Source organism: Oryzias melastigma, linkage group LG1, assembly GCF_002922805.2.
Source record: "Oryzias melastigma strain HK-1 linkage group LG1, ASM292280v2, whole genome shotgun sequence".
Taxonomy (NCBI): Eukaryota; Metazoa; Chordata; class Actinopteri; order Beloniformes; family Adrianichthyidae; genus Oryzias; species Oryzias melastigma.
Genome location: NC_050512.1, coordinates 18,183,525 through 18,199,520, shown reverse-complemented (window position 1 = coordinate 18,199,520; position 15,996 = coordinate 18,183,525). Strand labels below are relative to the sequence as shown.

Below are 15,996 nucleotides of genomic sequence, written 5' to 3'. Positions count from 1 at the left end.
CATTCTCCTAGAAGCTTTGTGGCTTGTCAACATGCATTTTTGCAAAATTCCAGTCTCGCTTTTTTATGATTTCTTTTCAGCAGTGGTGTCCTCCTTGGTCGTCTCCCATGAAGTCCACTTTGGCTCAAACAACGACGCATGGTGGGATCTGACACTGATGTACCTTGGCCTTAGAGTTCACCTTTAATTTCTTTGGAGGTTGTTCTGGCTCTTTGGATACAATTAGAACAATCCGTCTCTTCAATTTGTCATCAATTTTCATCTTGCGGCCACGTCCAGGGAGGTTGGCTACTGTCCCGTGGGTCTTGAACTTCTGAATAATATGAGCCACTGTTGTCACAGGAACTTCAAGCTGTTTAGAGATGGTCTTATAGCCTTTACCTTTAAGATGTTTGTCAATAATTTTTTTCGGATGTCCTGGGACAATTCTCTCCTTCGCTTTCTGTTGTCCATGTTCAGTGTGGTACACACCTTTTCTCCAAACAGCAGAGTGACTACTTGTCTCTCTTTACATAGGCAGACTGACTGATTATGAGTCTGGAAACACCTGTGATGTCAATTAAAGGACACACCTGAGTTAATCATGTCACTCTGGTCAAATAGTCTTCAATCTTTCATTGAGGTACCATCATTTTTGTCCAGGCCTGTTTCATTAGTTTGTTTTTTTTAATAATTATGTTAATCAACAATTCAAAAGTGATGGCTGATTTTGATTGTTTAATTTTCAATAATTTTTTATTTATTGTTACTTTTGTAAGTTTTGAGTGATTTCAGTGAGAATTGTGGGTTTTTCCTTCTTTAACTGAGGGGTACCAACACTTTTGCCCACGTGTGTATTATCTGGGGACAATGTATTTTTGCTCTGAAATTATTATAGTTGAAGTGTATCAGACTTCTATTGTGGGATATTTTTCAGAATCAGTGACTGAAAAAATGTTTGTCTCATTGTATGAATGTAGGTGTATTTTAAAAACATATTACTGCTTTTTCATTACAGAGCGATCATAACTGAGCTGTTTTTTTTTAATTTTTCTTCCAGGTGTTTTCCACATAAGGGCACTACCTCCAAAAAACAGAACCGTAGAAGTAGCTCCAGCTATGTGAGACTAGCCTTCATGTGAGCTGAATCCCAATGTATTCAAATGAAGAAAAGTTAAGTTTGACTCAAAGTGAAAACAATGTGTTCTGACATCTTTGTACGGTTCCTGACTATTAAAAATAAGGTCTAAGAGCACTGTTTTATGAACAATTTTCTCCACAATTGACTTTCAACGGGACATCTGCAGATTACTCCCACGCTCTGCTGGGCTTTTTCATGCCCCTGTTCCATTTGAACTGTCCCTCACTGTCAACACTCCTCGTGATTGGGTGGAGGGTGTTTGTACTTTATTTGTTGTGTGAGAGTAGTTATTCTCCTGAGACGCCAGTAGGAGATTTGCATGCATTAGGGGAGCTGAGGGCAAATCAAATCTATTTCTCAGCTCTACACTGCCTGGCACGCACACAATTGCACACAACTGCAAAAAAAAAAAAAAAAACACACACTGAAAAATTAACATGGAAGAAGTCATCTGGAATACAGAAAACGTCTCTACCGATGAAGTCGTGAATGACATGTTCACAGTCACTTGGTTTGAGAAGCTAATCTCCAGCCTTCTGGAGAGGGGCAAGACAAGAAACTGTTGATTTGGCCAGTATGACCTGTGAATCGCACCTTCATCCCATCTGTCATTCTTTAACCCGATCACATACATCACACGGAGAACTAAGAGAGAACGCCTGAGGCTGCAATCTAAAAGAAAGAACGCACTGACAGCTTCCCTATGTTCTCACTTCTGATGATTTCCTGTGTTCACTGGAGCAAACGCAAGATGAAAGGGCATTACTAAGTGTTCATTTAAAAAAAAAAAAGCAAAGCTATACATTTTTCATACCAGCACACACATCTGTTGATGTGAGTCGCTGTAGGAGAAAAATACAAGTTAGGAAGTGAGGAGAAATCAAAGGTGTCAGGCGGGTTTTTGGCTTACGGAGTTGTGCTGTTTCAAATATTCAGCCGCGTTTTCCTCTGCATTCCCTCCAATCTCTCCGATGAGGATGATGCCCTCCGTCTTTGGATCCTGCAGGAACACCTCCAGACAGTCTATGAAGTTTGTCCCATTAAAAGGATCCCCACCAATACCTAACAAAAGAGAAAGAAAACAGCTTTGCACCCCTCAAATGTTCTTTGATAAAAGAAGGATTTTTGTGCAAATGTGATCTGGCAGCCTCTTCAAAATGTACCTCTGGAACACAAGCAGGTTCATTCCAGTTTAGGATGAAATTAATATTACCGTAATTTAGTTAACCAGTAATTCCAACCCATAAAATCTATGAAGGCTTTTACCTAAGAAGTAACTTTTTGTGCAAAAAAAAAAAGCATAGAATGCGTTCAGCATGGTGTCGAAGGAGCTACCAGCTAATGTGTTTAGCCTAATTGCTACATGGGGCGTCTGTGTTTATCTCACTTATGTATGGAAGACATTGATGAATTTGAGAGATCAGATTTATTTATTGTGAAGAGTTCTACAAAAATATTGGTACATGTCTGGGTTGAGTTGATCATTCAAAGATGTACATATTTGAACTCTAGCCACGCCACGCTGCTGCCAGACCGCCATGTTCATCGCTCAAATCACGCCGCAGGACTTTCATTTGGGTCTGATTGCATTGACTTAACATTGAAACATTCGCCTTGCGAATTGCGTTTGGCGTGAACGCAGCCCAAGAGTTTAAAGAAGAGAGAAAAGTGTCTGTCAGTGTTCAAAATGTGTAGTGAGGGGTTTTACAGCCTTAAGACAAGTATTGTAGTAAAAAAAAAAAAAGATTTCTTGCAGAAATTGTCTATCATGAGTTATTTTAATAACATAATTCCCATGATAAATAGTGAAGCACCATATGTGCTAAAAAGCTGGATGAAACAAGATGGCTACACAATGCAGAGTCCTTTCTGAGGCGCTTAGTTTAACTTAAACATAGGCTTCACATAGTATGCACTATTTTCCACTGATTATGAACATTTTTCAAATGATTCTATTTTCTACCATATCTTTATCATAATGAGACAGTTACGTCACATTTGTGTCGTAGGCATCTCAGGAACAGATGTAGCAAAGCTTTGCGATCCATACTGCTACAAAAACTATATTTACAAACAGTCAGAGTATCACTCTAGGGATCAAAAGTCACCTAAATATCTGATAATACCACTGGAAAAACTCAAAAGATGAAGAAAATAAATTAGGAGAATAATCATCTAGAAGAATCATATTACCAGCACTAAAGATTAGCGATATTAAATATTGCATTAACTGTAATTTGCACAAGCCCAAAGGGCATTCCAAAATCCACAGAAGTCTCAAAGAGGCTCACCAATAAAGGCCCTTAATGAACTTTACAATATTTAACACAGTTGCAAGACTGGCTTTATTAAGTCTGACTGGAGGATACTCCATAATTAAATGTTGAAATAATAATGAAGCCAAGTTGTTTTTCATGGAATTCATACGTCCAACAGAGACTTTCTATGGACAGATGAGTTTGTCAAAAGTATTTCTGGTAACATTCTAAAATGATATGATGCAATACAGCTAATGCTCCAGACTAAATTAAGCTCCCAACACTTAAATGTTAGCCAATTTTAATGTTATTTAGAAATAATGCAAGTTTAAAAAGAAAAAAACAATTAGTTCAAAATCCCCCAAAATACAAATATAGATAAAAATGTTCACATTGCATCTTTAGTAAATATGCCAACTTCATAAAAAAGGGTGCACATCACAACTTTATTATTATTTTTTTTTTTTGCTAAATACTTGGCTACGATGGTTAAATTTGGTTGAGCAAGCTCGATCCCTTTAAGGGGAAATAACTTTTGGAACATGTAAAGATGCTTTTTGAGTTTGTACAAACGTAGAGTTGTTTCCTATTCACATAGGATGTTGTTTTATAACAGACGACAGTGGATGCAGTTTCATTTTCCAAGACAAAAACTTACTGCTAAGAGGACTCAAAATGAAACAAATATACTACAAAACTGCTACTTAGATGTTGTCCTTTTTTAAAGGTCTGCAAAGAGAGATGAAGAACCTTCACACTGATTTATTTGAGACAACAAAATAAACATGTATTAAGTTAAGTGACATGAAACCTGTGTTTCTCTGCTTCTCTAAAATGCCATAATTTATTAGTAAAACAATTGCGACGGATGTGTTTTAAACATTTTTTAAAACCAAAAATACTACCTCCATGTTTTCTTTATAATACTGAATTCTTCAGTGGAACAACAGATTATATGCAAAGCCTTACAAGAGACAGTAGGAAAGCAGTCTGAAGTATTTTAACGGCTTAATTTGCTGCACACTTAGATAATTATCTTCCGTAACAATTTTTAAACATTCAGCAAAGGTCAAGTTCATCTTGTTAAAAGCTCCATACATCAGAGAAAATAATATCCTTACAGAAAGTGTTGCGGGGGGAAAAAGAGAAACATCATTTAGTAGCACTATAAAAACTGATTTGTTTGTTGTAATTACGGTGAGTCATACAATTTTTACACTAAAAATTATTTTATGCTTTACCTGATCATAACGAAAATAACAACACTGGAATACTACACTGCAGAAAAATCTACTTACATCTTTGTCACCGTTAAATTGATTTTATTGTAATAACGACAAAGACAGATGCAAACCATCTTAGATTTATTAATCCTATTTTCAGAATAGCTTCATATTTTGGCCTCATCCAGCTCTGAAATGGTGCTGGACAAATGTAATTGTTTTAGGATATTATATGATTCAAGTTTTAAAGTATTTTAGCCCTGTTTGTATTTCAAAATAAAGTTTTTTTTTGTTTTTGTTTTTTTGTTGTGACTGTAACTTACCCACACAGAGCGACTGGCCCAGGCCCACTTGTGTAGTTTGGTGCACAGCTTCATATGTCAAAGTCCCCGATCTAGAAACAATCCCTAAAATATAGAACGTAAAGCAAGAAACGAATGAACAAGTGCAAACACATTCATCAAAATGTTTCACAAAATGTAGCCAACAGTTCGACACATTTCCTTTTTTTTTTTTTAATCATCACACCAGAAAACATCCTGTAAAGATTCTATTCACCAGTTCATTGGCCTTGTGGTAGAGTGTCCGCCCAGAGACGGGAAGGTCGTGAGTTCAAATCCAGGCCGTGTCATACCAAAGACTCTAAAAATGGGACCCAGTGGGGACTCCCTGCTTGACATTCAGCATTAAGGGGTTGGATTAGGCGGTTAAACCACCGAATGGTTCCCAAGTGTGGCTGTGTCTGCAGTTCACCACTCCCCCAGAGGATGGGTCAAATGTGGGGAACAAATTTCACACGTCTGACTTGGCAGCACCAGTCAGCTGATCAATCTATCAAGAGCAGGGGTTGATATCAAAGCCTTTAATAAACTGCTAATATATTGTAAAAGTTTTATTTTTCCTTCAATGTATTTCCAAAGATGTTGGAGGAGAACTTTTGTCCAAATCTACAGATGTAAGAGTGTTAGTAAACCTGATATGACGAATCAGAAAGCAAATAAGTGTTATGGGAGTACCAGCTATTATCCAATTACATCATTGGAGGAAGTACAGGAGTGTTTTTTTGGTTTTTATCAAGCTGGAACCAGAACAATAGGGTAACATTTATAGTTGTGCCTCACCCACTGAAATACTGACTTTTTGCTTCTATGCTAAAATAACTTAAAGGAGATTCTAACATGATAAAATAAAACATGGATCTATATTAACCAGAGCCATAAACATCCAGAATTGTCCTTAAAAAGAGTTTAAGATCGTTTTTCTTTAACTCTTTAAACCCCTTTTAATGAACTATATTTAATATTGGACAAAGTGAAGTTCAAATTAAAATACTGAAATTGGCTTACAGAAACAGGAAATGCATCTTCTTAATAATAATGGTTTTCAATTAACTTGATACAAAAAATGACTCAGATGTTATTTCAATTGAGCACAGATTTTAGTTGTATTTGAGGTCAAGAAGAAACTGCTAAATGAAATGAAAAATCACGTATTTCTATAGAATCTCGGTGCTCTCAAGGATCATCTACAAAAAGGCAGTTTTTGCTTTTCAAAATTCTTCAGCGTAACAAATTTTGAGCATACTGAATGATGCCTTTTTTTCTTTTGGGGAAACTGGATTTTCATTTAGAGAAAAAAATACTTCAAAAAGCGTTAAAGCAAAAGTCTCACCGATGCGTCCTTGTTTGTGAATGTGCCCCGGCATGATGCCAATCTTGCATTCTCCAGGCTGAAAAAAAGTGAGAGTTCTACATTAAAAACATATTTTCACATTATTGCTGTCCCAAATTTACAGGGTTCTCCCCAAATAAATCATTCTTATAAAGAATTGGTTTAGCACTGTAACCATTTAGGAGCCTAATTCACCTGAGTTTGGAGGTGGAGAGGACATACATCTCTCTAAGATATAGAAAAATCACGCAAGTATTACAGCCGGTGATCATGTTTTTTGCAAAGTGAAAACACTTCTTTTTCTTTAACCAGAAATATTGTAATTTACAAGTAAATTAATGATATTTTCATCAAATTTCAACATTTTGCTCTCAACTGATTAAAGACAAAAAATGAAGCCATAAACAACAAATGAACAGGAGTGTTACTGTATGTGTGGATGCTTACGTTGATGACTCCGGGGCAGTTGGGGCCCACCAGGCGGGTGGTGTTCTGGCGGAGCAGCTTATGTTTCACTCTCACCATGTCCTGCTGGGGGATGCCCTCGGTGATGCACACAGCCAGAGGGATCTCGGCGTCGATGGCCTCGATGATGGCTGCCGCCGCGAAAGGGGGCGGGACATAAATCACAGTGGCATCTGCCCCTGTGCCCTCCTTCGCCTGCAGGGAGGACAGAAAGGTGCAACTGAAGTGGGCACACAGTGCCATCTAATGTCTCTGGCAAAAGCCGATGTTTTATTCAATGGAAAGGCGAAAAGTAGTGCATACCTCTTTGACGGAGTTGAAAACCGGAAGGCCGAGGTGCGTCTTCCCACCCTTACCGGGTGAAACGCCTCCAACTAACTGGGACCCATAATCAAGAGCCTGCTGACTGTGAAACGTTCCCTGCATAGAGAGAGGAAACAAATCAGCCAAATCGAAAGCATCGGTAATCTAGGCTGAAAAAGTAAAGAGGACTTTGAGCAATCAGTTGGAAGATGAAGAAAAGTTTGTAGATCAGAGAGTTTAGGAATGTAGGGACTTTCCTGTTTTTAAAGGTTGATTCCAAGAAATAACAATATAACTTTATTTAAATTAGGAAAAAATAAACAAAAATATTCCATTTCCTTTCCATATACTTCATTAGTATTACTAAAACTAGTGAAGCAAAGTGGCTTGCTTCAACCTAACTTGCAGAAGTGCTTGAAATTACAGTTTTTGTCTGACAATAAATGATAAATATGATTAGTTAGATGTGAGGATTAAATTTGCTTTCAAAATAAAAGTTATTATTTTGGCACTAAAAATCATCTTGTGTTTGTGTTTCATGAGCTTGAGTCTTTCCAACGTACTTCCTCTGGACACTGCCAGCGTTTTAGTCACTGATCTTTCAATTATTGTACTTGAGAATTTTCTAAGAAATGTGTTGTTTTCTGTGTGAGGCTAATCAGCAAAAGCTTTCAATTCACGCCTAAAAGGAGCTTCTAATAGATCAACCCGTGTTAGATGGGCACAACAAAGACAACCTGACAAAATAACTAATTTAAAGTCAAAATTGTAGATTAGCATTATGCTGCAAAAAAAGTTATTCTGAATTACTTTTCACTTGCATTTTTATGTAGCAATTTAATACACAGGAAATTGTATGTTTGCCTCTAAATAAAGACTAAACTACGTAAGAAAAGCATACAAATTAAAATAACTTTTTAATCTCAATTCTTACCTTTTAAAAACTTTTTATACAATCTTTTGTCACATTTCAGGGCAAAATAACTGGGGTTGTTTGAGGGACTTGGAGCTATTTTTTGACATTTTTGATGGCAAATGAAACAAACTTAAAACATTGCAGCCTGTTTGCAACATTAATATTCTTTGTGATGGTTATGCAACGTGAGAAAACTGAAGAATGAGACTTTTATTAAATGCATCAAACTTAACCGATTTACCAATCCCAGCTCTGTTTGTAGGAATGAAGCCATCAGACACATTAACGGAAAAGTGACAAATGTCTGATTGACAAAATGTTGTCACTTTAACAGATTAATGAAGCCATTAAATGCTGCCTATAGCCTGAGCTGAGAAGGACAGCAGCCAACGCTCACGACTGACTCATCCCATGATAATTACCTTCAAGGTCCATTTGAAATGATAAATAATGGAGACAAACGCAGAATCAGAGATTTTAGGAACTTGCTCTAGAGGATTTAGAGCAAGAAAAACTGATTTGCTGCCAGTATGTTCCATGATAACGTCAATTATTAGTAAAGATGTGAAGACAACGAGGAGTACAAATTAAAAGTATGAATACAAGACCCGAACAAAAAGAAAAAAAAAATGGCCCATTAGGAGGAATTACAAGCCATGAATCAGCATTTTCCCTCCACAGTTTTAACGAGCTTCTTCACCCTGCTAACGTGGCTGATTTTACCACTTCTTATTATCGCAAACGTTGGGACAATCATTTGGAAAAACGGCTCACTTATCAAGCCGGGAGGACACCAAATTGTGTGCGGGATAGCACCTGCTTCATTGCTAATCTATTTCTAATTACCCAGAGTGTTCATTGGAACTATATTTAATAGCCTCAGACTGGAAGCTAAGAAATGAAATGTAGGCACAGACACAAGCGGAATATAAATTTGCTAAATCCTTGTTAAACACACTTTGTTCAGAAGAAAAACCTTTCTTGACTTTTAGCTCAGATAATGAATGAGAGATGTTAAAGGTCAAAATAAAACAGCAAAACAATTACACCTTTAGTTTAAACTCAATAAAGTTAAAGCTGTAAAATAAATCCAAAAACTTTTAAAGACCCACAACTCAGAGGGGAATTTCTAATGAACTCCTGCCATTCTGCAGAAACTATGTCCTAGAAAACGACACAGGTTTTTAAGATTTGGGCTAAAAACAGAACAATTATACTTGAAAAATAATCAAAAGATTATCTATCTTTTGAGTTTAAAAAAATAGTATAGTTTAGGTTATTTCATGAAAAATGCATGAAGTTTTCCAAAAGAGATAAAGCTGTAGAAACACATTTTCTTTCCTGCTTGCTTTTGCACATTAGCTTATAAGAAGTTGTGTTTGCCGTTCATCTGCAAATGTCAAATTATTGAAATGCCTAAATTCATATTGGGTTTTTCTTTAGAGGCCAAACTAGAAACAAAAACGTCAGCAAAAGAGGAATGAATACAGCAAAAGGGCCTCGGTACTAAAATTTTGGCCATCGGAAAAAATATGCAACCTTTACACACTATTGTAGGAGTTCACGGTTCACCATACATGTTAGATATTGCTGTTAAACTGAGATAATCTAAGCAAACAAAAGCGCACTAAAGTCATCTGATTACACAGTAGTACAGTTAGGAGAAAAAAATTCCTGCCTTTTCAGTGAAATTTCTGCCTTGAGGATCCTCATTTATTTTTAAAAGAAAAAGTGGAAAATGTTTCGAATGTATTTTATTGTAAGCTACAAAAAAATTTGTTTTGGTTAAAAGAAACAGTGGAGGAAAAACAAAGTGTACATAATTAAATAGGAAAATACTAGGAACATAATACTAAAAATAAAAGCTTAGTTTCAAATACAAAAAGCAGTTTATATAGGTACACACTTTATGCATTTTAAAACTATACAACACAGGTTGCAACAACACAATCTATTAAACACAGAAGGCCCTTAGTTTCTATCTGTTTGCTCAGCTTCTGGTCAGGATAAGATAGAAAGAAAAAAAACACGCAGTTGCACCCTTTCTAGATACAAGCCAAGAATTAAAAAGTGAAAGAACACTCTAGTTTGCTTTCAGTCATACAGAAAACTGAACATTTGCCAAAGAATCTTTCAAGGTAAAACTGAGATTTCACACGACGAGAGCAGAATAATTGAACGTGAAACAAACCTGCTTCCCTGTGAAACCCTGGCAGATGACCTTTGTGTCCTTGGAGATGTAGAGGTTCTTTCTCGTTCCTGTATAGCAATGTCTGACTCCACTCTGCTGCACTAATGGATGGAGCGAGACACACAACAAACACAGGGAACAAGCGGCTGTCAGACATCAATGCAAAGCCTAAAATTATTGTCAAAAAGCTGAAGTTTGCATGATACCAAAAACATTTACCGTGTCCAATTTAAACTGAGAAGAAGCTGCAGATATGAACGATATGGAAAAGGGGAGGGTTTCACATCTGACATTTGTCTTTGCTCAGTGAAAGGTAAAATGTTTAATGGGACTCCTAATTTCAGGATTCCTTCAAAAACATTATCAGTAGGGCTTAAAACCCCCAGTGGTTTGACAGCAATCTCCTCTACTGTTGCTAAGTAACAGTGTCAGCTTATCTCAAAACTTGATCACAACCTTTATCTAAAAACATGAGTAAAAAAAAAAAAAAAAAAAATTTAGTTTAGACATTTGATCATTTCAGATGTCAAAAACTGAAGAAATTTTGACAAATACTGAGCAGCTTGTAGCTGTCCAACACTGTGACTGGCATGCTATAAATAATTTTTAAAAAAAGAAAGATAAGTTTAGATGCAGGGCATGCATTCATTGTATGGACAACAAACTATGCTTCAAGGGGCTCCACACAGATCCTTACAACCTTAGACAATGTTTGCACAACATCAGATTAGATGGATTATTCTGGCATGAGATTCGATTTCAACGAGAAACCTGTTCTAATTTTACATTCGGAAAAATGTATCGAGTGTGCGTGTGGGTAGAAATTTGTGTCAATGAGCCGAAATAAAATCAACAAAAACAAAACATCAATTAATCATTTCTGATGATTACTGAGCAAAAAGGCCAAAATTTTCCAGATTGAAGTTTGCAAATGTCATCTGGAGCTTTGGGAATTTGTGGTGGCCTTTTCTTTTCCATCTGTCCTGACATTTTGGAAACTAATTTAAAAAACTTTTAAAAAGCAACAAATTTACAGAGGCCAAAAAGTTTTCAGGTGACATGACACTGATTTTTTTAAATTGAACAGCACAACCCCAATAGGTTTAAACAGATGATACATTTTATCTCATAAAAAGCCAAAGAAAATATTTTAACTAGCAAAACACTATTGTAATTTGAACACTTTTTTCCCCATAAACAACTTATGTTGGTCTTTTACAGCGGTAATTAGGAGCATTTAAAATTCCTCAATTAACATTAAAATTTAACTAACATTTAGCACAACTGAATTGCACTTTACAAAACCCTGTAAAGAAGAGGATACTTTTTAAAACTATTACATTGATAGTGTGAAACGTTATAGTTAATTTATACTAGAATGTCTTATGTTAAAAGACAAATAACCAATGTAAAAAATATAAATGTTAGATATCAAAAATGATTTTGCTCTGAACTGGACAGATATAAAGAGCATTCAGCAGGAATATCAGCACTACAGAGGTGCACAAACTGTAGAAACAGAGTACCAGCTGCTGAATGAATGAACTTTGACCCATTGACCCCAAGACACCAGCGTCACTGTGCAAAGTTCAATTTACCTTTACCATCTGAATGTTTAAGTTTGGCTATAGAAGTAGTGGGATGGGACTGGGGGGACAATCTACTTTAATAAACAATGTCGCAAACACGCAGCAGTCATAATTCAGAATAGATAAAAACTAACAGAGCTGCTAAAATAGCTACTATAAGTCGGTGCTGTCATGAAATACATACTATAGCAGTTCCGAAAGCAAATATTTTTAAGGCAGCTACGTTGCATTAGTAAAGTTAGGGGGACTGTTCTCGTTAGCTTAAAAAAAACAAACAAAACAAAAATTAGCTAGATAGCTTAGTGGCTAGCTGTCAGTGAGTTTCAGTACAGTCCAACCCCGTTGAAGCGGTCGAAGAGCTAATGTGGCTAGGTAGCATGGACAGTTTGGGATTCTGGTGAACTAAGGTCCACGGAGAGCGTAAAAACGGAGCGCGTTAAGTTTGCATTTGTTGCAAAAATGTGCGAATCAACGTTTCAAATGATTATAAACGCAGCGTTTGTAAATACTTACACAGCAGCTTGGCAAACAACCTGCTATGAGACATCTTCGGTCATTCAGCAATGACACCAGAGTCTGAGGACCAAACACTAAGTCTGCAGCTGTCCAAAGATATGCCTGTAAAATGTGCAAGTTTTAAAATTGTGTCTTGAAAAAAGGTTTTTCATTACATTATATTTTAAGATATTTATTTTAAATCTATGCAGCTAATGATATATGTACACACATGAATAAAAACAGAAAAATGTTGTTTTTTTTATACAGGCGGAAATCGGGGCTCCAGCTTACTCTGAATATTGAAGTCAAGTGCTAAAACAAGACCACTAGATGGCGCCCTTAGACTGCCAAAGTAGACTATTAATTTGATCAAATCGATAAAAAAATAAAAATAAAAATAAAAAAGGCGATTTAAAAAAAAAAAAAAAAAATAGACATACATTTCCAATATCTAAAATGTATTGGATTTCAATATACTGAACCGACATTGTTCTATACAGGTAATTTGCTGCAGACTTTTACATGTATAAATTTCATATTTATTTTGTATTTTATAAAAAAGACTGTAAACAGCTAGCTTTCTGTGAATGATAAAAAATAGATTTAGAGGTATTTAAAGTTTGCAATAATTTTAAATCAATCTCGCATTGACTTTTAAACCAATTTAAAATGTATTTTGTAAAAAGAGATTTGTGCAGCTTTGATTCTCACTAGTGACGATGCTGCTCTAATACTTTACAACTAAAATTATTCCAATTAATTCCACATTTACTGAAAACATTAATTTATTTGCTTCAATTTTCCTTTTGCTCCGCCGGCGTCCAATCAGAGGACACCAGCTCTTCCGACGCTGATTGGCCGAACGCTGTTGTCACATGGCAATAAAAGCTGCATTCACGAACGCGAATACGCTTTGTTTTCAGAATGTTGACTCTTTACGGGGAAAGTTTACGTACGCGCGCCGAGGTGCGCCTTCAAACTAACGTAATGACATAAGCGAACCCAGGAACTAACCAAGTCAAACCCAAAACACGACCCCGCGGAGCGATTCGAGATGGTTTTCGAAACGATTTCAAAAATAATAAAAGTCCAGCTTCCAGCCTATCTGAAAAGGCTTCCGCTACCGGAAACCATCGGTGGATTCGCCAAGCTAACAGGTACACAATAAAAGCCTTGCTCTTCTTCTGTCACGTGAAATTGACTTTTGAACGTTTCTTACTGAGCACAAAGCTTCACATGTGAGCTAAGATGCACATTTAAACCCGCGAATTAATCATCTATTGACAAATGCAGCAACAAAAGGGCTTGTTAATTTTGCAGATTTAATAATAAATTAAAAGAAAAGTAGTTCCTGTCCTTAAAGGAACCGTCTTTTTTTCCTTGCAGGTTTCTCACTAACGTTTGTGTGCGTGTTTCTGTGTGTTCAGAGTTAGCACAACGTGCCTATACGTCCCAAAATAAATATAAAATCAGGCTTGATACATAATTATCAGCTACAGAATTGTAACATGTGACTCTGGTTACCCGCCAAAATTAATCCATTCTGCAGAAAAAATTGATTTTTGTTTGATAAATATCTAGTTTGGCATGTGCTACTTAAAAATGTAGGCTTTTTGATAAGTTTGAAGACAAAACGTGTATGAGTCACCTTGGTTTTTACCTCATTTATTAATGCTTAACTCAACTCTTGATTGCAAGAGTTCTTTTTTTATTTCAGCAATAGCATTTCCTGGTCTGTTCAGCACCAACAGTTCATTCATCAGCTGCAGCTGTAGTTGCAGTACTTTGAATATATCAAACAAATGCATCCCTATTATTCCCCCTGGACCCTTTTTGCATAGCAACACACTAAACCTGTTTGTTGTCACAGATCGGTGGGATGATGTGTGTCAGCTCGTAAACGCATTACATTGTGTTGCAGAATTCAGTTAATGTCCTGTTTAAAATGGACAGAAAAGGCAACTTTGTTTACGGGTTCAATAGGTTTGACACAATAAATGAGTGTTAAAAAATACTAACATAACTAATAGAATTACGTTATTTTTAAAACTTCCAAAGTTTATTTGAAGTCGGTGATAATTCACCCATCTGTGGCTTGTTTTTGCCTGTGCCTCATGATGTAGGGAAGTGTTGAGTGGATTTTCCCACAGCTGTTTCCAGACCTCCCTGCGGCATTCCCCCCCAGTTACTGATAATGTAAGGTGACACTAAATCCAGCTCCGACATGAAGCTGGTGAAGTGCATTTGGCGTCTATGTAAAACAGCTTAAAAAATAAGAGAACAAGATGTGTGACATACTTGGTTGCATCATTGAACGGTTGACGCAGTATTTTCAGAAAATATGTCCTGTCAGGTCAGATAGAGCTGCTGGTGACAACAAAAATAGATATTCTTTTAGAGTTGACAAGCCTCATATTTGAATTTTACCTGATGCTCATACACGGTTCCTTTTTGTCTGTTGCTGATGTGCAAAAACGTGTTTGTCTGCAGTGTCTGAGTGGCTCCGGTTGCTGCCGCTCCTGGGCATCCTGGCTCTGCTGGGCTATCTGACCATTCGGCCTTTTCTGCCCAAGAAGAAGAAGCAGAAAGACAGTCTGATCAATCTGAAGATCCAGAAAGAAAACCCAAAAGTGGTCAATGAAATTGATATTGAGGACCTGAACTGTCAAAATGTGTGTTACTGTCGGTGCTGGCGCTCCAAAACTGTAAGTATGGATTTTATTTGAAATTTTTCTGACTTTTACTGTGTGTAAATATCAATTTTGGTGCATCTCGCCGATCAGCTAACATGAAGTCGTTTCCTCTTTTAGTTTCCTGTTTGTGACAAGTCGCACTTAAAGCACAATGAACTGACTGGAGACAACGTGGGACCGCTCATACTCAAAAAGAAGATTCTATAGTCCACAGATGCTTTCTTTTTAACATGTTCTGCCATGTATTTGTGTTTTTCTGGTTTTGTCTGTGCCACATTGTCTCTTATTCGATAACACAATCTGCAGCCTGTCTCTAAAATTGCGTTATTTAAAGGAATTAAGGAATCACCGTCTTTTTTTATCAGCTTGGCCATTACAAAATAGTCCCTTCTAATTATGTGGAGTCTTTGTGTAATGAAGAACAGTAGGACCACCTTGAACCTTGAAAGACTTACATTGACTCTGAGAGCTCTGACAATCAGAGGGTAACCTTTTCCCCTCACGCACTCCATAGACCAACATGTGATTAACATTCGTGTTTTCATTGCACTGTTAAGGTTTCTTTCATGCCTTTTAGTTGACCACGTTTTAATCTGCCTTTTCTTTCATGGTGTGAAAGTTAACATTATATATGAAATAAGTTATAGTATGTATGATTAGTCATTCCTTAAGATTTTTTTTGTATTTAACCTCATTTCCTTCATACGGCATTAAATAATACTATCTTGTTGCTAATTTTAACATCAGCTACCTGCAGAGGATTGTACTCCTTTCTAACCAAGAATTGCTCTAAAGTGCATATTTTTCTCCTTAGTATGTGTTATCTAAGTCATTGCTAACTTTTTAACTACAATTATTCTTCATATACAGATAAAGGTTAACAGATGATTGTGAATAAGTGTTCCTCTGTTCTTGTTGGCTTAAAGAATTTCAAAATAAATACTCATAATACTTGAATAAATAGTGCTGTCAAATTAAAACAGCTCATTTTTATGTTTAAGTTGGAAAACCGTTGAAGTTTAATATGAATTAAAATGTACCAAAGTGATTTTTGTTATTATTTTGCTTA

The 15,996-nt window shown here is 36.3% G+C and overlaps 2 protein-coding genes across 2 annotated transcripts in view; one reads left to right on the top strand and one right to left on the bottom strand.

Moving 5' to 3' along the window:
- suclg1 (succinate-CoA ligase GDP/ADP-forming subunit alph) overlaps positions 1-12,386 on the bottom strand; it is a 21,334-nt gene extending 8,948 nt beyond the window's left edge. The window contains exons 1-7 of the mRNA XM_024289861.2: positions 12,250-12,386; positions 10,148-10,248; positions 7,041-7,157; positions 6,720-6,932; positions 6,273-6,330; positions 4,925-5,008; positions 2,031-2,182 (exon numbers count right to left, since the gene is read on the bottom strand). Coding sequence (XP_024145629.1) covers positions 2,031-2,182; positions 4,925-5,008; positions 6,273-6,330; positions 6,720-6,932; positions 7,041-7,157; positions 10,148-10,248; positions 12,250-12,283 — 759 coding nt within the window. The 5' untranslated portion in view covers positions 12,284-12,386. The remainder of the gene's footprint in view (positions 1-2,030; positions 2,183-4,924; positions 5,009-6,272; positions 6,331-6,719; positions 6,933-7,040; positions 7,158-10,147; positions 10,249-12,249) is intronic.
- A 755-nt stretch (positions 12,387-13,141) lies between these two features.
- cisd2 (CDGSH iron sulfur domain 2) lies at positions 13,142-15,975 on the top strand. Its single transcript, XM_024289272.2, has 3 exons — positions 13,142-13,391; positions 14,725-14,939; positions 15,045-15,975. Exons 1-3 carry the CDS (start codon positions 13,289-13,291, stop codon positions 15,132-15,134), a joined length of 408 nt encoding a protein of 135 aa, XP_024145040.1. The 5' UTR covers positions 13,142-13,288; the 3' UTR covers positions 15,135-15,975.
- The last annotated feature ends 21 nt before the right edge of the window (positions 15,976-15,996 follow it).

Bases quoted from the DNA above. Each gene is read 5' to 3' on its own strand.
- cisd2 (XM_024289272.2), top strand. From the start codon at position 13,289: ATGGTTTTCGAAACGATTTCAAAAATAATAAAAGTCCAGCTTCCAGCC. The intron at 13,392-14,724 runs GTACACAATAAA...GTTTGTCTGCAG, and splicing joins TGGATTCGCCAAGCTAACAG to TGTCTGAGTGGCTCCGGTTG. The intron at 14,940-15,044 runs GTAAGTATGGAT...TTCCTCTTTTAG, and splicing joins GGTGCTGGCGCTCCAAAACT to TTTCCTGTTTGTGACAAGTC.